General features: G+C 41.9%; 3 protein-coding genes across 5 annotated transcripts; all 3 read left to right on the top strand.

Annotated features, from left to right (window-relative positions):
• Positions 1-1,204: 1,204 nt before the first annotated feature.
• LOC115756448 (protein LSM12 homolog) lies at positions 1,205-4,854 on the top strand. 2 transcript variants are annotated; one of them, XM_048281168.1, is made up of 5 exons: positions 1,205-1,616; positions 1,837-1,993; positions 2,102-2,182; positions 4,057-4,180; positions 4,269-4,854. In XM_048281168.1, exons 1-5 carry the CDS (start codon positions 1,361-1,363, stop codon positions 4,311-4,313), a joined length of 663 nt encoding a protein of 220 aa, XP_048137125.1. In that variant the 5' UTR covers positions 1,205-1,360; the 3' UTR covers positions 4,314-4,854. The 2 variants fall into 2 exon arrangements, with proteins under 2 accessions (XP_048137125.1, XP_030552093.1); XM_030696233.2 differs by having other exon boundaries at positions 1,214-1,676; positions 1,834-1,993.
• A 4,686-nt stretch (positions 4,855-9,540) lies between these two features.
• Positions 9,541-13,930, top strand: LOC115756447 (nucleobase-ascorbate transporter 7). 2 transcript variants are annotated; one of them, XM_048281195.1, is made up of 15 exons: positions 9,541-9,852; positions 9,962-10,191; positions 10,411-10,508; positions 10,615-10,791; positions 10,882-10,982; positions 11,356-11,431; positions 11,523-11,582; positions 11,695-11,879; positions 12,073-12,169; positions 12,395-12,481; positions 12,721-12,779; positions 12,892-12,983; positions 13,068-13,145; positions 13,230-13,390; positions 13,486-13,930. In XM_048281195.1, the coding sequence occupies exons 2-15, from the start codon at positions 10,080-10,082 to the stop codon at positions 13,702-13,704; spliced, it is 1,602 nt and encodes a 533-aa protein (XP_048137152.1). In that variant the 5' UTR covers positions 9,541-9,852; positions 9,962-10,079; the 3' UTR covers positions 13,705-13,930. The 2 variants fall into 2 exon arrangements, with proteins under 2 accessions (XP_048137152.1, XP_048137151.1); XM_048281194.1 differs by having other exon boundaries at positions 9,541-10,191.
• A 6,602-nt stretch (positions 13,931-20,532) lies between these two features.
• On the top strand, positions 20,533-22,013 carry LOC115756429. The gene is made up of 4 exons (XM_030696205.2): positions 20,533-20,582; positions 20,613-20,940; positions 21,066-21,196; positions 21,579-22,013. The coding sequence occupies exons 2-4, from the start codon at positions 20,655-20,657 to the stop codon at positions 21,693-21,695; spliced, it is 534 nt and encodes a 177-aa protein (XP_030552065.1). The 5' UTR covers positions 20,533-20,582; positions 20,613-20,654; the 3' UTR covers positions 21,696-22,013.
• The last annotated feature ends 714 nt before the right edge of the window (positions 22,014-22,727 follow it).

Genomic DNA, 22,727 nt, shown 5'->3' with positions numbered 1-22,727 from the left:
GTTAGGTTTTTCCGATAAGTTGCTAAGTTAGATGATACGTGATAGTTGACGGGTATACCAAATTGAAATTTTTATCTACTATTTTGGGTGTACCAATTTGAGAGTTTTACGGTTTATTTGTTAGAGAGTAAATTTATGAAAAATATATTAATTTAAGGTTTTTCGTTCCCTGTTTTATCTCATCTTCTGATAGATTTCCTTCCTTTGCGCATGGCTTCTTTGGTGAAAGGAAATCAGCTTTGAAACAGCACTCGCCACTTCTGATGTTTGACAACGCTCTGAGAGGGTTTTTGGTGTCTAGTTTTTTTCTTTTGTCTTTGTTTTTTCGCATTTCTTCACCGGGCCTGGACCATCATATCTGCGAACAATCTCACTGCATCACTCCATATGGCTCAAGACGATTCCACATATCGAGGAGGGCGGGATGGGAACTCTTCAAAGGTTTTCTCTTTGTTTCAAAGGGCAATGTTTTAGACAAAATTAAGTCATAGCTTAATAGGTAATGTGTGAAATTGGCTCCTATACTCATAGTCAACCCCATAATGTTGCTAATGACAGCAACATCAAAAAAAGAAGATTCAAATTCCAACCCCTAATTCCGAGATCCTATCATTTTTCCATGTCTTTTCTCAACGCAATCTCTTAAGTTCGGGTTAAGAAAATAGCTTTTCTGAAATTCTCTTCTTTTGACATGTTTCGGTATCATTCAACTTACGATGAAGGCTTGCTATCATTTGATTAGAGCAGCAAAAGATGGAAAAAGCATGCTCCCGACGTATGATAATACATCTACTTTCAATACATAAAACTACAATAGCTTTGGCATTCAGTTTACCATGTCGATTACTCATGCTCGGTTGCCTTCCCTAAGAACAATTAATTTGGTAAACTTTGAGTTATTGCTCACTAATGCAGTGGAAGTTTATATTCCTTTTGTTAATCTAATGGGTGCTACTCCATCAAAATGCTATTTTTTTTTTTTCAAATTTAGACACACACGACACCGCATTGCTACAATATGAGACTATCAACGAGGTGTAAGGTCAACGACCTCAAATATGCGGTAAATGTTGCAAGATCAAACTTAGAGACTAGGGAAAACGCTATTACAATTAAGATCGATGATCGATTTGAAACCTCCTCGATGCCCGGAAGGATGTTGTAAGTAGATAACAGTAGATGGGGAAGGGAAAGGAAAGGACTTGCGAAGAGAATGAGGAGAAACGAGGAATCGCAGGTCAGTCATTCATGGCCATGGCCCCACGTTGATCGGGCTGAAATGGCATTGTGAAGACATGACATGGGTTGGATTTGGTAGACGCGAGAAGACAATATACGATGATGCCCGCCCGCTCTTTGTATGGTCCAAGGGCAAATATCTAGGAGACAAAAACAGTCAACGAACTCAGATAGGCCCAACATTCCTCGGATTCGGACCCAAATCCACATTTCGCTTCTTTCGCAGCGACCGCGGGCACGCCGGGAAGGAGAAAGGACAGCAGGGCGAACGCGGATCGTCGACATGGCCACGGACTCAGCCGCCGCCGCCGCCGCCGCCGCCACCAACTCGGATGACTTCGCCATCGGATGCTTCCTCTCCATCCAGACCACCTTCGGCGACGAGTTCGAAGCCCAGATCGTCGCCTTCGATGCCCCCTCCAACATCCTTGTCCTCCATATCCTTCTTATTTCGAGCATTTACTCGTTCGGCGTTCCCAATTGACTTCGTTGCTTCGAGTTTTGTGCTTGCCCCGATGGGTTTTCTTGTTTGTGCTTCGATTGTCATTTTTCTGGTCTGAATTCCTTGACTGTGTTCGCGTTTTCGATTGCCACAAGAGGGTTCCAAGGCTGGGTCTCGGCGAAACTTGAGGCTGCTCAGGGCGGATTATATCAAGCATTTCACCTTCCTACGCCACGGTGAAGACCCACTCGATCTCAGCAAGTGTTACATTGATCTCGGCGCCTTGCGAGCTCGAGAACAAGTGGCATTGAGGTTTGGTGTCGATCATTTCTGTTGCTGTGTCCGATTTCTTTTCGTGATTTTGTTTTCCAAACGAGGTTTGGAGTTTCCATGGTTTTGGTTGGGGTTTTGTTTCTGCAGGCAAGCGGAGGCGGAGGCTGAGAGGATAGGAGTGGGTGTGACCAGCGAGGCTCAAAGCATCTACGATGCATTGTCGAAAACGTAAAGGCTCACGTTTTATACCCTCTACTACTTGCATATTGCTGACGATTTTTGCTACATGGTTACTTGGGTTATTTCATAGCATCCAATAGAATATACTCTCCAGTTTTTAGATAGTGGCTTTTGCCATGCGTGTACATGCTGCAGTATTCTATCCAAGATGCGTTAACTCTTTGGGTATGGTTGAGAATGGGATTTGTTTGAGGTAGTGGAGACTATTCGGGGTTTGCTTCTTAAAACAATAGCTCACTTTCCGTTCATTTGCCTATGTTTTGTGATTTTTTAGGTGGGAAATTCTTATGGTAAGACATGAAATTTTTATTCGCAGAAGTTAAAAAAAAATATTGGGAATGTGTATGAGGGGACACGGAAAGTTACTCTGATGAAGAAGTTTGCTCTACTCATTAGGAGACAATGCTTAGGGTTAATCATATCAAATGGTGCTTCTAAGATTGGTTGGTTTCCACTGTATCATGGAAATGTTGGTGATAAATTCTCCAGACTAGCTACTGTTACCTGTCAGATCGAGGATTTTGGGTGCATAGAATTGGATCACGTCAAAGTGAGTGTTTTGGACTAATTCAGTTCTAGCTCTTCTTTGAATCTTGAGGCAAGGGACAAAGTCAATGATGCTTGGGTGAGGGTACCTGGGACTTCAGTATGTTATGACTGATGGTCTAAAAGTAAGAAGTTCGATTAACTATCAAATCACAGACAAGGGAGAGAAAACATAGAGAATGGAGATTCAGGGGTGAAAGTTGTTGCGCCTGGAACATTGCTGTTGTTTGTTAGATAATTAAGTTTGGTTTATGTGGGTTTAGCTAACTCACACCTTTATCTGATAGTTGTGGATGTTGAGCCCATAAGAGGGTTCTTCATAAGCATTTCTACTGAAGCTCTTGGATATAATCAAAGTTAAACGCGCTTTCGCTTGGTTAGTCTGATAAAATTGACCAGTACGTGTTGCTAACTTAATTTCTATAGCTCATTACATGAAGAATTGTAAAGGTCGGTGCAGTCAAAAGTGCACAAAGCACACACCTAGGCACAAAAGCAAGGTGCGGCAATGGCTTTTCACCTCTTTGATGTCTAGGCAAGGTGTGTTCTACAAAGCGCACACCTTTCTTACATAATCATCAGGCATACGGGGCACAAGACACTCGCCTGATGCAAACTGTGGGTTGTGGAAACCCTAAAGAGTCTTTCTTTTGAATGATTTTCTTGTCCTTCTATTTCAGAAAGATGGAAGATATTGGTGTTTCATTTTGTCTTCTGCTAAGTTGTATGACATTTTGTTTGGGTTACTTTTCACTCCTTCCTTATGGCTAAGTGCACACTTATCTTGCACATTATTTATTTACTCTTTTGACTTAGTTTAAATTTAAATATGTAAATTTCATTCTGGTTAAGATGATTAATGCTAAAATTTTTTTCTAAATTGTGACTTGCTTTGCTCTGGTGTGCTCCTTTTTTTTTTTTTTTTCGCCTCTCGCCTTAGGCATTTCAGTCCTGGCATCTTAATGCGCTGTAGCCTATCCTTGAGTTAGAGATAGCAAAAGGAAAAAAATAAGCAAAAGCAAGTTTTAATACATTTCACCTATTTCTTTTATTATGCAAAGAGAAATGAATGCACTGGATAGAAAAATGCCATCATATTTTGTGAATTCCATAGATTTAGTTGTCAGTTGATGGTCTTTTCTTGGTCTTGTTTTTCCTATCCAAACAAATACTCTGCCTATTTTCCCCATAAGAATGTTGATTAGGAAGCCTCGAGTTGGTTGAGACTTCTCAAAGTGTACGCTTTGTGGAAATGGAACTTGCCAAGATGCTTTACAGCAGAATCAATTTATTAACTTTAACTTCCTCACGTACAGGCTTCCAGTGCGCTGGGATAAGAGTATCATAGTTGTGCTGAATGAAGTGCGCGTCTGCAGCCCATATGTGCCTGAATCTGTTAGTGGAGGAACTGCTGCTGCCAATGAACGGGTTAAGAAAGTGGTGAGGAAAAGAATGCAACTACTTTACTTATTTGCTTTTCTTACTTGACTAATAAAGCAATTAATGGATTATCCACGACCATGCTTAGTTGGAATGGGAGAGGAAGAGATTGCAAGCGCGTCCAACACAGTGAGCATCTCTGCACACACGAATTCGTGGGTTTCTACGGACTCTAGGTGGATTTGCCATCCATAGGCAGGGAAAATCTGAGGGCTGCAACAAGGAGCAGTGTCTTCTTTCACCTATTAATGTCGGGTTTAGTTGATCTGCAGCAAATAATCTCTGGTTCATTGTGAGATGGGTGTGCAGATGGAGAAGACTCGAGACAGTTGCATTGAGCTTTGCTGATGATTAAAGACATCTGTCTGCTGTATGCCTCTTGTATTTTGACTTCAGTATCTGCTACCATGTTGTGTGACTCGTGATGGTAGAGATATGCTGAAGAAATTGATGACATGATAGAAACTTACAGAGGTGAGCCTCAGTTGTTCCGTTGCCTTCTTTTTTTGTGGAGAATGAGATCAACCGCGGTGCAGATACAACATTCATAGCTTTATAGTTTACCCGCTTATCTGGTAAAAAGAAAAAAAGAGTCGTGTGTTGTTTGTAGAAGATTTACTATGTTATGCTGCAGTATTCGATGCCCATATCTCCGTGCGTAATGTGTTCTTGTAGACCATGAGACCAAGTGGAAGCTCCAATTCTGTGATGCTGTCATGTTTGGGGAATTTGCAGAGAACTAGGTCCATCTTTTTTGGCTTTGGATGAATGATTCTGGTATTATTGTTTAATGCGAGGTGAGGGATCTTTTACTTGGTCAGGAGGCAAAGTATTCGGATTCTTATCTATTAAAAAGGCAGAAGAAATATGGTGGAAAAACAAGAATGTAAGATGTATGATGGGCAAATACTGTGGAATATGCTGTGAATAGTTTCCGTTCGTGCTTTTAGGAGCACAGGAAAGTCATCCTCGCATTTCTAGCTGGAGGTAAATCATTATGCACCTCTTTTTTTTTTGGACCATGGAGAACCGGCAGTCCGGCGGTACCTCGATTGTTGAGCAATTTTGATATAGCTCTCGCTGTCGGGAGTCACTGGTCCATCTTTTGCTCACAGGTTCTTTGCCTTCTGAGAGGCCCATTGAATGGCCAACTCTCTGGATTGATGGTGTAATCTGTGATGGTTCTCATCTCTCCATGTGGGGAAGTTTCCTGCCAGGACTCAAGTCCAGTGAGATGGACCGATCATGGCTATCGATCCTGAGGATTCCACGAGGACCCCGTATCTGGGTCTTACAAGATCAATGGCCGTGGTCGCACTCGGTCCATAAACTCGGGTGTCGACGCTATTTTCCCGCCAATATGAGCGATGGTTTCTTGGAATCTCTCTTTCTCGTGGCATGAAACTGGCATTTATATGTAGTTATTGCGATATTCGATCATTACAAACTCGTTTGAGCACTCTAGTGGCGATGGTTCCTCGTACTCAGTTCTCGTATTTACCTAAATTAAATAAGCAAGAAGACATTTTGCTTCGATAATTAATTTATATTTATGAAGTTGAATCTGAAAATCTACTCGGGACCAACAGATAAGTTACCTAATCATTTCCTCGTTGAGTAAAAAGCTATTCTTACTGTTTACGCCCTTTCTTTTTATAGGATTCCTACGGCCATGTCCTTGTTTGCATAGTGTTCTCAGACTTTTAAAAAGGCCTGATGCTGTGGCGTTCTTTAGCCAGGAAAAAATTACCCAATTTCATGAAATCATGCGAAGACCGGTTCACGAACAAAGTATACCGTACAGCCGAATGGATATGATCACGAGGAAAAAATTATCCATAAAATCCTCAACCTGTTATATTGTACGGCGATTAATTTAATCCTACACTTCAATCTCATTGTGACAAAAAATAGCAAATTCAATCATAAATTTTTTGATCGTATCGATTTAGTTCTGAACTTTTTGATGATTTATCAATTTAGTCCTAAGACTTTTAATTGTGCTAATTTAATTCTAAACTTGTTAATGATATGCCGGTTTAGTCGTAAACCTTTTGACGATTTGTCAATGTTATCCTTTCGGTTAACTATCCAAATAAAAAGTTTAGGATAAAATTGACAAATTAGCAAAAGGTTTATGATCAAATTGGCATAACTGAAAAATTTATGACGGAATTGGCCTCCGTAAAATGGATTTAGAACTTTTTAGACAATCATTCCGATCACGAGACATATGGTGAATATGGTCCATATGAGAAATTCTCACTTCGGAAATGTGGAAAACCCGAACCGGAACTGTGGTCCTCGTGACAGATCTGTGATGTCGATATCTTTCGGATAGAATGAGGCAATCCTTTTTTGTACCAGGTCGCAATGACTTCGTCCTTGGAAACCAAACTCGCGAGCCAATCAAATTTTAGTTACCCAAAAAATTGAAAAAAAAGAAAAACGAAACGAAAAAGAAAAAGAAAAGCAACCTCAGTGTCCTTTCCATTGTTCCTCTGCATGGTCGAATAACTTTCATGCATGCACGATTATACTTTTTCCGTGGAATTCCAAATCGAAGGTGGACCGTTTGAGATTTTTGCATGCACCGACATTTGGTGAAACAAAAACTTGATTTTCGCTGTACATTTTGTTGCAGATGTTCCTAAACTTGGCCAAGGGTTAAACCACAAGTTCTTCTCTTTGAAATAGGAGGCCATATACATACTTAATCCTTAAACTATAACACAATGTGCAATGTGATCCTTGAACTTTTAATTGTTCAATGTGGTCATCGAGCTTTAGCCCAATGTGCTATGTCGTCCGTGAACTTTTGATACACATTCAAACCAGCCCATGAACTATATGGAAAATATTCGATGTTGTCCCCGAACTTAAATTAATGGAAGGATAACATAGGCCATTTTCATGTAGTCTATGGAATAGTTTGAACATTTTACCAAGAGTTCACGGACTATATTGAATAATTCAAAGTTCAAGGATCACATTACATAACGAGTTGAAGTTCGGGGATCATCATTCTACCTATAGGTTTAATTAAGAACAAACGCGAACGATGCCCATATCTATGAACCACCAATCGATACTAAACAAAAGCTACATATCATGCTCTATATGTAAAGCTAGAAGACAGGCTTATAGAGCTTGTACACTAAATAACGTAGTGAATTACAAGCGAACATTTAATCATATGTTATCCTCGACCATAACAAGCCACATCGCTTAATATGCCAATTTCGTTAAATATACAAAGCAATTAGGAGGGAACCACATGCTTGATCCCAGAAAAGAATAAATCCACCCTTTTCGAGGCAACGTTATTCTCTTGCACACAACTGTGCCCACTGGCCTATCTCATATCCCAGTCATAATATTCCGTGAGGGAAAAAAAAATAAAATGAAAAAAGTATGTAATTAAAAACAAGGCATGACAAATGTTGTTTAATAAAATGATGTCAAGTAAACATCTGCATAGTCAATAAAAAAAAATTAAATGATTTTATTGGTCTCTAAATAAAAGTAAAAAATAAACATATCCAAAAGGCACCTAAGGGCACGCATGACAACATTTTTGGAGTAGAATTTTTGCTTCAGAAGTGCTTTTGAAACAAAAATTTGTTTGATTACGCAAATTCATTTATCTACTTTTGAAGCATTTTTTTTGCTCCAAAAATAGTTTTGAAGCCACTTGAAGAAGTAAAAAAAAATTTACTTCTCTCTAGAAATAGAAAAGTCGGGATACGTATGGCAACACTTCTACTCTAGAAATCAATTTCTTGCCATAAGTTGATTTTTCTACTTCTGCTTCTAAATAGAAGTTGATTTTTCTACTTTTGAAAAAATAATTTTCTTTTACTTTTTCAAGTAACCCCAAAACTACTTCTGGAGTAAAAAAAATATTCTAGAATTAGACAAATGAAATTATGTAACAAAATGGATTTCTACTCCGTAAATTGCTTTATCAAATGAATTTCTACTCCGGATGCATTTCTAGAGCAGAAATTCAACTCCAGAAGTGTTATCATGCACGCCGTCAACTTTTGCTCAGAAGTAGAGGTAGAAAAATTTAACTTATGATCAGAAGTTGATTTCTAAAGCAGAAATGTTACCATGCTTGTCCAAACTTGCTAAATAGTTAGTCTTATTTTAAGTCTAGGATTGCATGCATACGACTCCAAGTGGAGTCCCCGGGGCCAATGAGGAAGCCAGGACAAACGTTTTCAGGGACGTTGGTCATACACTTCGTTTACATTGATCAGGTACTTCGTCTATCTCTGTGCTATCTCTTTGACGAGAGTCTAGATATGGTCTCTCTGAAAAATCCAGGGTGCCCCTCTATTTTAAGACATGTTCCTACAAAATCCTAAGAGCATCAAGACCCGAGCAATGACAACGTAATCCAGAACGTAACAATAGTATGATCATGAAATCTTTTGGAAAGAATCCCTCCTTCGTCCTTGGTGGATGGGAAAGATGGGCATCCAAATAGTTCTCTGCCCTGTACGAATTAAGAGTGAAGTGTCTTTTGGCAGGGGAATTATAGCATGCTCAAAGTGGCATTTTTGATCAGGTGAGAGCAGAGCAGTCGGTTTGGCTCCAGCGGAGTTCTCTGGTGATTCCTGACGGACCCGATCTTGATCAGTCTCAGCTCAGCGTGCTTCCCTCTACCCTCCGTCTCTTCTCTTCCTTCCTTGGAACAAGCGGAAAAACAGTCACCTCTCTCTCTCTCTCTCTCTCTCTTACCTAGGAACGTGTCTGCTCATAGGCGTAGTTCATCACCAAGTGTCACTCAATCCCTGGATTTGACGCTCTGAGTCGAGCTGGATTTCTTCGTAAAAAACGGTTTTTTGACAGTAAAGATTGGCTCTGGCAATAAGAAAAAGAGAGAGAAAGTGGGAATCAGTTTTCTCTCTCTCTCTTTTTTTTTTTAAATCAAAAGAAGAAACATCTTTTTCCAACTCCAAGGAAAAAAAAAGGGTTTAACCACCGACTTGCTTAAAGTCAGTTGCAGTGAGTGACGAGGATGTAAGATAGAGAGAGATAGAGGGGCAAGAGAGAGAGAGAGAGAGCATGCAAAAGGCATTTCCTGTGCGGCTAAGTATTTGAAATGGAAGCCATACATGGTTTCGGTAAAATTAAAGTGTTTCTGACTCTGTTTCCATGAAGCTGGCTCAAGAAGCTGGTAATGCATCAAAGCTAAGAGAAACCAGACACAGTGGAGATGCTTTTATGCCCAACTTTATCTCTCTCTCTCTCTCTCTCTCTGATTGAAGAAAGAGAAAAAGCGAGCCCCTCCCTCGTATTTAATACGCCATTAGAAAGATTGGAAGATGTGAATTAAGAGATTCCCTCGTCTTTCTTCCCTTTAGCTTTTGGCCCTGTGAGGGACAGAGGGAAGTTCCTTTTCGCTCCTTTTGCTGTTGCCCTCCTCGCCATCTTCACACTCTCTGTAGTGTTTTCCTTGGTCCTCAATCTTTCTTTCCTTTTGTTTTGTCTTAAATTTCCATTGTTTTATGTGAGTGTTACTGTATACAGCCAAGAAGAGAAGTGCAGAGTATGATGTTCCCTCTCTTTCTAGAGCGGTCCTCATCTTGTAGTTCTTTTTTGGCTGGTGGTTTCACTTCGTCTGAGTAAAGCGACATTCTTGCTTGAGGTTTACTCACCAGGCTGTGTGTGTGTGTGTGTGTGTGTGAAGGTTGGTGAATTTCATTTTCTTGGGGATTGAGTCATCTGGGTTTTACCACATTTCTTTTTGTTTTCTTTGGGTCTTGGTAGATTTCGGGATTGGAGCATTTAGTTTGGAGATTCGGGCACCTAAGAGTTCGAGGATCCGTCAACCCATTTTTCTGGGTTAGAGAACAAGGAGGGAAAAAGAAAAACCGAGACTTTGACAATGCCAGGAGGTGTAGCGGCGCCACCACCGAAACAGGAGGAGCTGCAGCCCCATCCAGTGAGGGATCAGCTTCCCAACATCTCTTATTGCATCACTAGCCCTCCTCCTTGGCGTGAGTTTAGCATTCATCTCAATTTGCCTTCTGTTTTGTTGTTTCCCATATGAAAGCAAGTCTGCTGTTGCATTGATTTTTATTTCCTTTTAATGTGAAGTTCAGAGCTTGAATGGTTGTAATTGATCGGAGCTGAACGAGGTTCAAACTTTGTAAAAATATTTTAAGTGGGTTTCAGCATTCTTGTGATTTATTGTATGAATTGCTTTTTTACTGCAGCTGAAGCTATACTTCTTGGATTCCAGCATTACTTGGTGATGCTTGGCACAACAGTCCTCATTCCAACTTCTTTAGTTCCTCAAATGGGAGGAGGCAATGTAGGCTTTTACTTGCAACTAGTCATGAAAATCCTCTGTTTCATCCTGCTCTTTATGAAGGAATGCGAGCATGCTGACCCGAAAGACAATGTTATTCTTTCCCCAGGAAGAAAAGGCCAAGATGATTCAGACAATCCTGTTTGTAGCTGGTTTGAACACCTTATTCCAGACTCTGTTCGGGACCCGTTTGCCTGCTGTTATAGGGGCGTCATATACGTTCGTGCCTACGACCATCTCAATTATATTGGCTGGCCGATACAGTGACATATTGGATCCTCGAGAGGTTGTTCATAAGGCCCTGTCAACTTCTTTTTTATTCCCTATTATCAGTAACTTGAGTGTTGACTGAAGCACTGGCTTTTGAAAAATGCAGAGATTCGAGCAAATAATGCGAGGTATCCAGGGTGCCCTCATTGTTGCCTCAACTCTCCAAATTGTCATTGGCTTTAGTGGACTCTGGAGAAATGTTGCAAGGTCAGCAGTAACTTTCTTTTTTGGATTGTACATAGAAAAAGTCTCCGGTCGCACATATCACATTGCTGTTTAGACCATATATTCCGGAGAAAGGTTCGGAAGACTGGTTGCATTTGCATGTGACTTACAAGCACAGAACTTCGTCAAGTGTTCAAAAATATAACAAGCTTCCGAAATTAAATGTTGTCCTTATCAGTTACAGGTTTGTGCTTCTCAGGCTTAAACGAACTGGCTGCTTGCAACAATTACTTCTGATTCTTGCCAGCATTACTTAATTAACAGCAACCACATGATACTATTCATTCCATTCCTCTTGTGTGAGCAATTCTCACTGTAAAATGATTGCTCTTTTGTTCTTGTGTGTTGCTTTCAGATTCTTGAGTCCACTATCTGCTGTCCCTTTAGTCGCTCTTTCTGGATTTGGGCTGTACGAGTTGGGTTTCCCTGTGGTAGGTGATTCATTTTGGTGATTCACTCAGTCAAATGTCGGAATCGCTCTTCAATTTCCTCATGCCATTAACTGTGTCTTTACCTGTTTAGCTTGCAAAATGCGTGGAGATTGGGCTGCCTCAGATTATCCTTCTAGTGATCTTTTCCCAGGTTAATTGTTGTCAACACTGATGTGCTATTTCCTAGAGTGCTTTTCTGTTACTGCTTAATGCTCCTCTGGTGATTGTTTGGATGATTGTAATTGTATGTGTGATGTTTGCAGTATATACCTCATCTAACACGTGGAGAGAGGCACGTATTTGATCGCTTTGCTGTTATTTTTTCGGTGATAATTGTGTGGATATATGCTCATCTTCTCACCGTGGGTGGAGCATATAAGCACACGCCAATCAAAACTCAACAAAGTTGCCGTACTGACCGTGCAGGAATAATCGGTGCTGCACCATGGTAAGTCCACCACTCCATTCCAGTTCAATAGATAATTTTTTATCGGGGTTATGGCAATTTGCAACTCACATGGGATCATAAGATTCATAACGCAGTGAGACATCGTCCACTTGGAGCTGATTCTGCAGAAGCAATGCATCTAGAAAGTCTATTGGCTTTTTGATTAGTTTGTTGCTTGGCGCTGGTCATGCAGGATACGAGTTCCATATCCTTTCCAATGGGGAGCTCCCACATTCGATGCAGGAGAATCCTTTGCAATGATGGCTGCTTCTTTTGTTGCTCTTGTGGAGGTTCGTACTGCATCTCAACTTTAATCAGCCGCCAAATATAACATAGAAATGCATCAAGTATTCAATTGTTGTCAATTGCTTATCCCTTCTTTGCTCACACAGAATAAGCAATATAACGTGAGGTTCGCTACGGTCTAGCCATCTTCTTGTGATCCTTCTACTAGTTCGCATCATTAGGCATTTATTTATCAGTCTTCGACTGATTTTTCTATTGTTGTCCAACAGTCAACTGGTACATTTATTGCTGCGTCAAGGTATGCAAGTGCTACTCCATTGCCACCTTCAGTTCTTAGCCGAGGTGTTGGTTGGCAGGTACAATTCCTACATTCTTCCATTTGCATCTCATAGAAAACTTCATATTTTCTCCAGTAAGATTTTTCAGTAGGACAGCAATTCGAAACCTCCTTCCTCATTGCCGGTGTCCCTGAATATACATTTTCAGACAAACCATATTCATTGACTCGGGTGGATAAAGTATTTTCACGCCTCAATTCTATGATCGATGGTTGCGATTGTAAAATTCGCTTACAGTTCTGTTCTCCTGATTGAAGGGGGTAGGCATTTTGTTCTCTGGGATTTTTGGGACTGGAATTGGACCATCTGTAACTGTGTAAGATTCCTTTTCGTCGCGACACTTGCATCATTAGCAGTTGCAGAGTACATTATCACCTGTTGGCTGCCTCATTTTCTCTGACTTCTACCACCCCAATTGATGTCTGTAGTGAGAATGCCGGCTTGTTAGCCCTGACGCGCGTCGGCACCCGAAGGGTCGTGCAAATATCAGCGGGTTTCATGATATTTTTTTCTATTCTCGGTAAACACTAATGTAACAATTCCCAATTCATACAATATGGAGTGTCCCCTCCTGCTTATTGGTGACAAGCTTACATTCGTCCAGGAAAATTTGGAGCCGTCTTTGCTTCGATTCCAGCGCCAATTATTGCGGCTTTGTACTGTCTTTTCTTTGCCTATGTCGGTATGTTCTGTGAGCTATAGGAAGTTGGTTTTGTCGTGCTTTTGGAGCGTGGTTAACTTTTCTGTCTCTATGATGCAAGAGCAGGTTCCGCCGGTCTTAGCTTGCTTCAGTTCTGTAATCTGAACAGCTTCAGGACAAAGTTCGTGCTCGGGTTCTCCGTCTTTATGGGCTTGTCCATACCTCAGTACTTCAACGCGTACACGGCGGCGAATGGCTATGGTCCGGTCCATACAGGAGCTAGATGGGTATACTGGCTAACCCTTGTTTAATTGTTCATTTACTAATGGGTGCTAAGTTGCTGCCCGGGTTCTGGTGCTAATGAGGGTCTTGAACTTGGCAGTTCAATGATATGATCAACGTGCCTTTCTCGTCCAAGGCGTTCGTTGCCGGATTGTCGGCTTACTTCCTAGACAACACGCTTCACCGCAGGGACAGTACCATGCGGAGAGACAGGGGCATGCACTGGTGGGATCGGTTCCGCTCATTCAAGACCGACACGAGAAGCGAAGAGTTCTACTCGCTGCCCTTCAATCTCAACAAGTTCTTCCCGTCGGTTTGAGACTTCCACCTACGGAGATTCTGAATGTATGTCTTGATCTGGTCGTGCACCCGCTTTGTGTCAAAGCAGGTTGCCCTCTGTGATCTCTCTCTCTCTCTCTCTCTCAGAGCACGTATGAATCCAGATTGAGCAGCATGTTTTGTAGACTGAAGTGCTTGTCTTTCGGATTGTCGTGTGTTACATGCGATAGCATAAGTAAATTTGATCCCTCTTTCGTTGTCTATTATTCTTGTTTCGAGTCGTATTCTGTTTCGATCTTTACCGTGTGAGTAGCCTACCCTACCTGCCACGATCTTTTTAACTGTAAATCGTCTTCATGAGATTTGAACTTCTTTTCGTTTCTCCTCCGGCATCGATTGGATCGTATTCTGGGCTCGTTCCAGTTCATGGATACTTGTATCCTACTTTTCGAAAGGACTCGCGGGCCGGTGGCTCACCGGAGGAAAGACGGACGATCCGCATCGTGCTGGGCTGTCATATAAAACTGAAATTAGATGTCACCGTCGTCCTCCAATTTTTGTCCGAAATCAAAGGGGAAAAGTACATTAGAAGTATCATAACTTGTGTACGGCGTTCACTTGAGTGCCATAACTTTAAAAAATCGTTCACTTGAGTGCTACGTCGGAGCAAAATCGTTCACTTAAGTGCTACAATAACTTTTTCGGCGTGCCACGTCGCCTTTCCGATGTTTACGATAACTTTCTCGGCGTTACGGTAACTTTCCCGGCTGCCACGTCAGTTTTTCCGGCTACCATGTCAACATAGCACTTAAGTGAACGATTTCTAAAAGTTATGGCACTTAAGTGAATATTTTGAAAGTTATGGCACTCAAGTGAATGCCGTGTAAAACTTATGGTACTTTTAGTGTACTTTTCCCAAATCAAAGTCATCTATATATCCATTTCTTCTTCTTCTTCATTTTTTATGTGGGGTTGAAAAAACTTGCCTCTCGGCTTTTTAGGAAATGTCAAAGCTAGTCATTACGAAATACTTTTTCTCTTACTGGTTGATTTTTTTTTTTTTTCACGGAGAGTGCAGAATGAATAACACGGACTCTGGAATACGCCGTGTCGGGTTGTGATTCACTCAAATATTGTTTTGTGACGCTAGATAGGCGCCGCATCGGATAACATTTATGTTACGGTCGATCCCGAAGTCTCTGCCCATATTAGAAAGCTTTTGTTCCCCGACCAAAATTGAGAAGGATAATGAATCTTGAAGTGCCATGACTTTTATAGGACGCTCATTTAAGGGTCATAACTTTTCTTACGCTCACTTGAATGTCACAAGTTTGAAATATCGATCATTTAAGTGCCATCGGCGATTTGCCTCGTCGAATATTCGACGTGAACGCTAGAAAATTTGATGTGGCATCGTTGGACTATATTTTTTTTTTTTTGAATTTTATTAATGTTTTCTAGAATTTTATTGATATTTTTTTATTGTTTTATTTTTTAAAAAAAAATCTTTATCTTTTCCATTTTTTTCCCTTGGGTGATAAGATCACCGGCGACCTTTGCTGGCCACGAAACCCTCCCTCGCCCAAGTCACCTTCCCAACAATCGGAAGGGGCAGCAGGCGAGGGTGCGAAGGCCCTCACCAAGTGCGGGCGAGTAGGCCCTTGCCAAGTTTGGGCAAGGGCCTTCACGGCCCAATTGGCCATGGGCGAGGAGGCGGCCGTCACATCCTCACTAGCGGTCGACGAGGGTGAGGTCATAATTACCCTTGCCGCCGGTAGGCGAGGCCGTGATTGCCCTAGCCCAAGGCCGTCACGATCCCACCGGCCAAGGGTCGCCGATGAACCTCGCCGACCAAGAGAAAAAAAAAACAAAGAAAAAAGGAAAATAAAAATAAAAAAATTCAAAATGAATAAGAAAAATATTCACGTGTAAATGAAAATTCACATAGGACGATTTGCCAGAAATTGCACTCAAGTGATTGATTTTATTCCGATGTGGCACTCAAGTGAGCGGAAAAAAAAAAGTGATGACACTCAAATAAGTGCCGTACGAAAATTATGGCACTTCAGGCGTTCTCTCAAATTGAGATGAAGAGAAAGGGTCCACTGCGGCCGCCATAGTTGCGAGCTCAAGCTCTAAGCTGGTAGCAACCATGGTCGCGGCGGCCATGATTGCTCTCGATTTAAGCTCGCAGTCATGACCGCTCAATTGATGCGGGGCAAGCAGGGATGAATCGTAAGTTTTGTATTGTTGGGCATGTTCTGTGGGTTTTCTTCAACTTTATGATTCCCCGCACCTCCTTTTTTTTTTTTATAATAATATTCACATCTAGAGAATCTTACTTAGTGGGATAAGAGAAAAACTCAATAAGTGGGATTTTTTTCATTCCAAATTGAACTTATGTCTCGCGACCGCACGGTAGAGAGAGCATATATGATCAAAGTAGCATGCAGTGGATCTTGGGAAAATTTTCAAAAAATTCTAAATCCATTGAAGGGATGTCAATTCGGTCTTAGATTTTTCAATTTGGCCAGTTTAGTCATAAATCTTTTGACGATTTTTCAATATGATCTTTCTAACCAATTTTGGCCGTCAATTATTAATATTGATGCCGGCCATTCTATATGGCATGCGGCCAACGTTAATATGGATATTTTTTTTCCTCAATTTTTATAACTTTTTTGAAATTTGCTTTCTTTTCCTGTTCCTCCGCCAGTTGCCGAACTTCGGAAATGGCTAACAACCTTACCTAAGCCGAAGTTGGCAAGGATGGCCTGCTGCTGTGGTCAGTTGTCGGCCATGGCTACCGACTGTAAGACAAAGGGAAAGATAAAAAAAAAATGAAAAATTACAAACAAAAATATAAAAAAACCCAAAAAAACCATTTAAAAATGCAAAAATTGTTCACATCAGCGTCGACCGTATCACGTAGGACAATTGATACCCACACCATTTACCGATCAAAATTAGCCGAAAAGATTATATTGACAAATTAGTCAAATTAAAATGTTTAAGACTAAATTAGCAACCGTATATGACTTTTTTGGTAATTATCCGGGTGGATCTGCATCCCTGAATGTCTATTCGCAGGAGGGGTAACTCTTAGAGGCATATATTTTGTCCAACGCAAAACCAGCAGGGAGGAAAAAAAAAAAATTAGAAGAAGAATGCGAAAGTAATCTCCTCCCTTGTCACTTACGTAGAAAAACAATGCAAGCGATTCTTAAGTCAGTAAAAGATAGAAATAAATAAATAAAAACGATATGTAAGGCTTTTACATATGTTGTGAATTTAACTTGTGATTTTTGAAGGTGAGAGATTCAAGAAATACTCAACAATTTTCTTGAACTCAAAATTTGTAGCTGGGTAGATAACTTTGGGGGTGAAGATGCAATTGTGAGTCTATCCCATCCTAAAAGCAGAGATTGCATAAAGGGCTATTTCGATATGGAAGCTTCTAGGTTAACAGATCTGTTAGTTATTTATGACCACACGATCTCCCAATCAATTAGTGCTTTATGCAAGACACGCGGTGATGATGCGTGGATCTACGGTTGAGATCGTATCGTCTCCGACAATACTGTCATGGAAGCATTTCCTTTTCAATATTAAGAGGGTCATGTCATTAGTACTATGAAACTAAGAATCAATTTTTATCTACTAGATAAGAAGTTCCAAGTATCTAAGAAAGAAATCATGGATGCTTCTAATTTTTTAAGCGATCTTTCTCCTTAGATTTCAACACAAATCATCAGACTTGCCATGCCATAGTGCAGTGTTTCCGAAGACCGACATCTCGTGTCTGAACGTGATGACTGCGTTCATGAACATGTCTTGCCAAGCCCTTAGCGACCAACACATGTTTTCTCCTACTCCACCATTGTCCGTACCATCCTCTCCTCTTCATCTTATTAATAAAATCCTCTTCTTCCTCCTCTCAGACATTCTGCCAATTACGGTTCGAAGGGGGGGAAGAATGTTGAAGAAACATCCCTCACGTACTCATTTGTTTAGTGAGAAGCGCGTTGAGAAAGGAATTAGAATGTCCACAAAGCAAAGCTACAGAGATGCAAAGACCTGATCCTGTTGCCTCCCCGAGCCGCCATGGATGGAACGAAGCTCGAGTTCTGAGGTTTCCTCCGCTTGTGCGTATAAAACTCCCCACAACGCATTGAAACAGACGAAAAGGATGCGAGGCGAGTTCGCTTTCAACTGCAATGGTCGCCACTTGCCTTTCGCTCAGTAGCCATAACAGGTCAAGATCTTGCCACTCAATAGCAGCGTCTGCAGTCCCCTTCTCGAACAAGTAGTAGTCCGTTTCGCCATTTAATACTGTGGATCGCAACACCCACCCGACACCTCACATGGCTTACATAGACTGACAATTAATCAGAGATTATGTTAGTAAATTGTTTAACACAGGTGAAGTCCCTCGCGCCCCCAGAAGTTGTTGGGATGTTCTATCTAGCTGGCTTCAGAAAGGAACGAGGTTTAGTATACAAGAGTCAAAGATCCCGGAAGAAGATTAGTGTCTCTTTCTTGGGGCTGATTATGGATCGGCACGTAAATCGACCACGATAATTGTTGTAAGAAGTTAGGCAAGGAGTGATTTATGCATTTGATCATTTTGTCTAAGGTAATATGGCAGAAAATGAAGTATTCTCGCCCGATTTAAGCTGATATGGACAATTGGGGCGCTCATGTGGACAATTGGAACATTGAGTACCTTTTAACTGTTGACTCGCTTTGTCACCATCGCTTCGAGCCGAGCAGCTATGGCCATTTGAGCTTGGAGCTTGCAACCGCCATGGCTTCTAGAGTTTCGTTTCAAGCCCGCTGCCATCATGGCCACTCGAGCTCTTAAGCTGCAGTCATGGAAGTAGAGGGCGGTGGTGATTGGGTATTTAGGCATCGGCAAAATCCATAACCGGACCGATTGAGAGGCGATCAGGAGACACTTTTTTAGGAACTACATGCACGATTTTTGCATCAAAACAAAGTACATGAACATAAAAGGACTACGAGTGTCATTTCACTTTTTGTCTAATCAGCTTTGCGTGACACCCAGAATAGGAGTTGGTGAATCTGGCAGTCAAATTTGCCAGGGAGGTCATAGGCAAATTGCACTTGCAAATTTTGTTATTTTCTTTCCTCGAACGACACAACTTGAGTGCCTTTCCATTAATTAATCATCTAATTTCAAATGGGTGTCAAAAGAATGATCTTAGGTCTCTTCCCGCAATGGCTCATAATAATTTTTTTTTTTTTTTTTGCTTGGGTCAATGTGATCTTCATAATTTATGTAAATAATGCTACTGTAGCTTAATATAGTGGAAATCAATCCCTTTATAGGGCTTGCCACTAAGTTTAGTGACCCACATTATACTATACTTTGATATTTGATATCATCGAAAAAGCTAGAGTTATACCCTTGTGGTACAACCTTCCAAATCGAATAATTTTTGAAGTGGGGCTATAATGCTAGTGAATGAAAGCAAAAGGATCGCCCTACCATAATAATTGAATCGAAATGTAGCCAATGGTGGAACAATCATTATACGTGGATGGGGTCGATTTTGGCCTCATGACTTGACCACTTTCAAACATGTGAATGCTATAGCTTCCTCTCCCTCTCTTGGTCCATCGATTGCCAATGTTGTAGCTTTCAACATTATCGATTCATCGTGGTGATTAGATGAACGTATTAGATGGTTAATTATTGATTAGTTAGGTATAAGGACGGTATGGTGAGTCGTATGTATGTCTGATGTATACCATTGAAGCTCGAAACAATTCCATGGTTTTCAAAAATGGAGTAGAATGCAGAAAAGGTCTAACATTATTGGATCGGCCAGTTTCCTGTGGGGAACACATCTCGTGTTTTTTAGCTAAGTTCCAAAACAAGTTCGTAAGAGAGGCCAAAACGGCCAAATGGCGTGGCCAGCGAGGATAAATATTGTACAAAGTGTTCCAGATGTCCTTTTGTCCAATCCCTAAATGTTGTCCAGCCATATATTTTTCTTTCTTGTTTTCCAATGATCTTTTTGTTAGAAAATAATAGGAGGAAATGGAGTAATAATGTAGTCGGATCTTGAGACATGTAATCACTTTCTTTTAGGATCAATTTGCCCCATGAAATTGCTATAGGTTTACGGCAAATTCCCTTTAGGATACAATAAGGTCACCACGAGAATACTGGATAGCAATTCTATGAAAAAATGATTATTTTTCTTTTAAAGGAAAACAAAAGAATGAAAATGAACAACAGAAAATGAACAGAATTATCTATTTTATAATATGAATAAAACACATCTCTTAGTGTCCGTACTACCCATACGAACACACCCATTCATTTTTGAAAAATCGCAATTTGAATATGATTGTTCGTGTGTAAAAATCGTCATTCAGACATAACCGTTCATGTCAGAAAAATCACAATTCGAACATGACTATTTGTGTGAGAGGACCACCATAAATAGTGTGATCGGCTTTCATGAGCAAGACCAAGACCTCCTCGACCTAATCTTGACCCCGTCCACCCGCCGACGTTGCCGACCGGCCATTTCGCATCTCCACCCCGACATCCCTCCACGTGGCTCGTACTCCGGCTTCAGCACGGCCCCCCCGCGCCGGTGCCTGAAGATATCCGCAGCGCTGCGGTTCGAATCCGACCACGTCTTGTACCCCTAATAATAGTACTTTGCTCCCCCAAACACACGTACGACAAAACAAAAACCTTAATTACATCGCACTGATCTCGACGCCTTTCGTTTTCCGAACACCCCCCCTATTTTTTATTGCGTTAAACCGGTAGCCTCACTCGCATTGATTTATTTATGACCCACGCACGCACGGTCCCCTTCTCCCCCCCTTTCTTCTCACGTCGCTCGGTTTCACCACGTTCCAAAAGGCGAAAGGTCCGGCCTTCCTTCCTTTTGCTTCTTTCCTTCCTTCCTTCCTCTCTTCTTCCTTCGAAAGCTTGGAGGAGGGATGGGGAATTGCCAGGCCATTGATGCGGCGGCGCTGGTGATACAGCACCCGGATGGGAGGCTGGAGAGGATGTATTGGCCCGTCGCGGCCAGCGAGGTCATGAGGACCAACCCGGGCCATTACGTCTCTCTTATCATCCCGCTGCCCGGCCCCGGCGACGAGAGGAAGGAGAGCGACCGGCAGGACCCGCCGCCCAAGGCGGCGGTGCGCTTCACCCGCGTGAAGCTACTCCGCCCCACGGAGACCCTCGCCCTCGGCCACGCCTATCGCCTCATCACCTCTCAAGGTATGTTTTTAACTGGGTTCTGCTCATTGATTTGTTGTTCCAAGAGAGAGAGAGATTCATTTATGCCAGTTTCGTTTCCATTTTTGTTTTTTTTTTTTTTTGTAACTCCTGCTATTTGTTAACAGAGGTGATGAAGGTGCTGAAAGCGAAGAAATATGGCAAGACGAAACAGAGGCAACAGCAATCAGGTGCAGCTGAGAAAGCAAACGCTGGAGTGGCAAAAGACGAGAGCTCTGACATGGACGCCATCAGCAAGGTAGGAGAAAAGTTGTTTCAGTACACCCACAACCACTAGATGATTAAGATTCTCTCTTTCTAAATTTTTACTTTTTTCATCATGGGTGCACGAGGGTTTCAGTCCTCGGAGATCTGTGTCAGATCCTCGCTTTAGGTAACAGCCTGGACGGATCCCCCACCAGATTTTCCTTTTGAGTCCCCCCACCTCCCATGCAAGCAGAACTTTTTAGTAGTTAGTAGAATAAAGCAAAGTCTCCCTGCTAGTCTTACTGTACAAGAACCGTCTGTGTCCTTGAGCGTGATATAAACTATTGGCAGTTTGGTTTCACGGGCCAGCTTAAGCTATTCCGAGAGACCGATTCCCTAAACGTTGACGAATGATGCCAAACTGTCTCCCGCAGGTTTCAAAACGGGGAATCCAAAGGTCGAGATTGGCGGCGGCGGGCGGCGTTGCGGTGGGGAGATCGAAATCCTGGCGGCCCAGCTTGCAGAGCATAGACGAATGTGGAAGCCGGTGAGTTCCCAATGGCGCTTCATCGATGCTAGTTCAGTTTCCATCCAGAGGAAGCACTAAGAAAGAGCCTATGATTTGCCAAAATGGAGACGAGGCCCTTCTCAAATGAGTTGAACATCTTTCGAAGCCAGGTCAAAGGAGAAACAGGGGATGATGGAGGATCTCAATGTTGGGTGAAGGAAAGAGGAGAAACGATCTGTCGGGACCCGGCGACCATTTTCTCCCGGCTCCAGAGCTTCCCGTTTCTCTCAAGACAAACACGATTTTCTTGTGGCCATGAGAACTTTAGTTTGTAAATTTAGGACATAAGCGAATGAACCAATAGAGAAATCGCATGCCAAATTGTACCGTAGCTAAGGAAAAGTTGGAATCTTTCCTAGCTTTTTATTGAAATATGAAATGATTGAACATAATGTCCAGAGAAAAAGGCCCGAAAACCAAAAAGTCATCGCCGGGGGCTGCACCCCGAGAAAGACAGCGCAGGAAGCGAGGACGAATGTGATGCAAGAGTTCAGGGGAAACAGTGGACGGAATGGATTGTCTGCTCAGACATTTGTGTGGATGATGAGTACTCTATCGAACTGTTCTTGAGCCAGCCATGTCAGAAGCTTTGAATTTCCACCAGCATCTGACGGTCTTTTCGATGGATGAGGACATCAGGATGGCCTGGCATTAGAATTTAATGTAGCTCTCCTCCGTGTGCCGACCATAACATTTTAATTTCCCCGAACCCGGTTCATTTCGCCGGTCCACATGATGTGGTTAGCTAGAATGAATTAGGCAGGACGGCAGCCCCTCGACGGTGGTCTCTAAGGCCGAAAAGAAATCGCCAGACCATCACCCGGCCCCGTGTGAACCACTTTAAGTTGAAAATTGAGACAATACGCTGTGGATCAACTCTGATAGAGTAGCTATGCGGGATTTTGCTAACACTCCTAACGGGGTGCACTTCCACACATTCTGTGTGCCCGTGTTTGGATCTGATCTATTACTCCCTTTTCACCGAATGATCCATATTTCTCTTTACCTGGAGGCG

This window comes from Rhodamnia argentea, chromosome 6, assembly GCF_020921035.1.
Source record: "Rhodamnia argentea isolate NSW1041297 chromosome 6, ASM2092103v1, whole genome shotgun sequence".
NCBI classification, from domain to species: Eukaryota; Viridiplantae; Streptophyta; class Magnoliopsida; order Myrtales; family Myrtaceae; genus Rhodamnia; species Rhodamnia argentea.
Note: the sequence above shows the minus strand (reverse complement) of the source record. Positions and strands in the feature narration are given on the sequence as shown.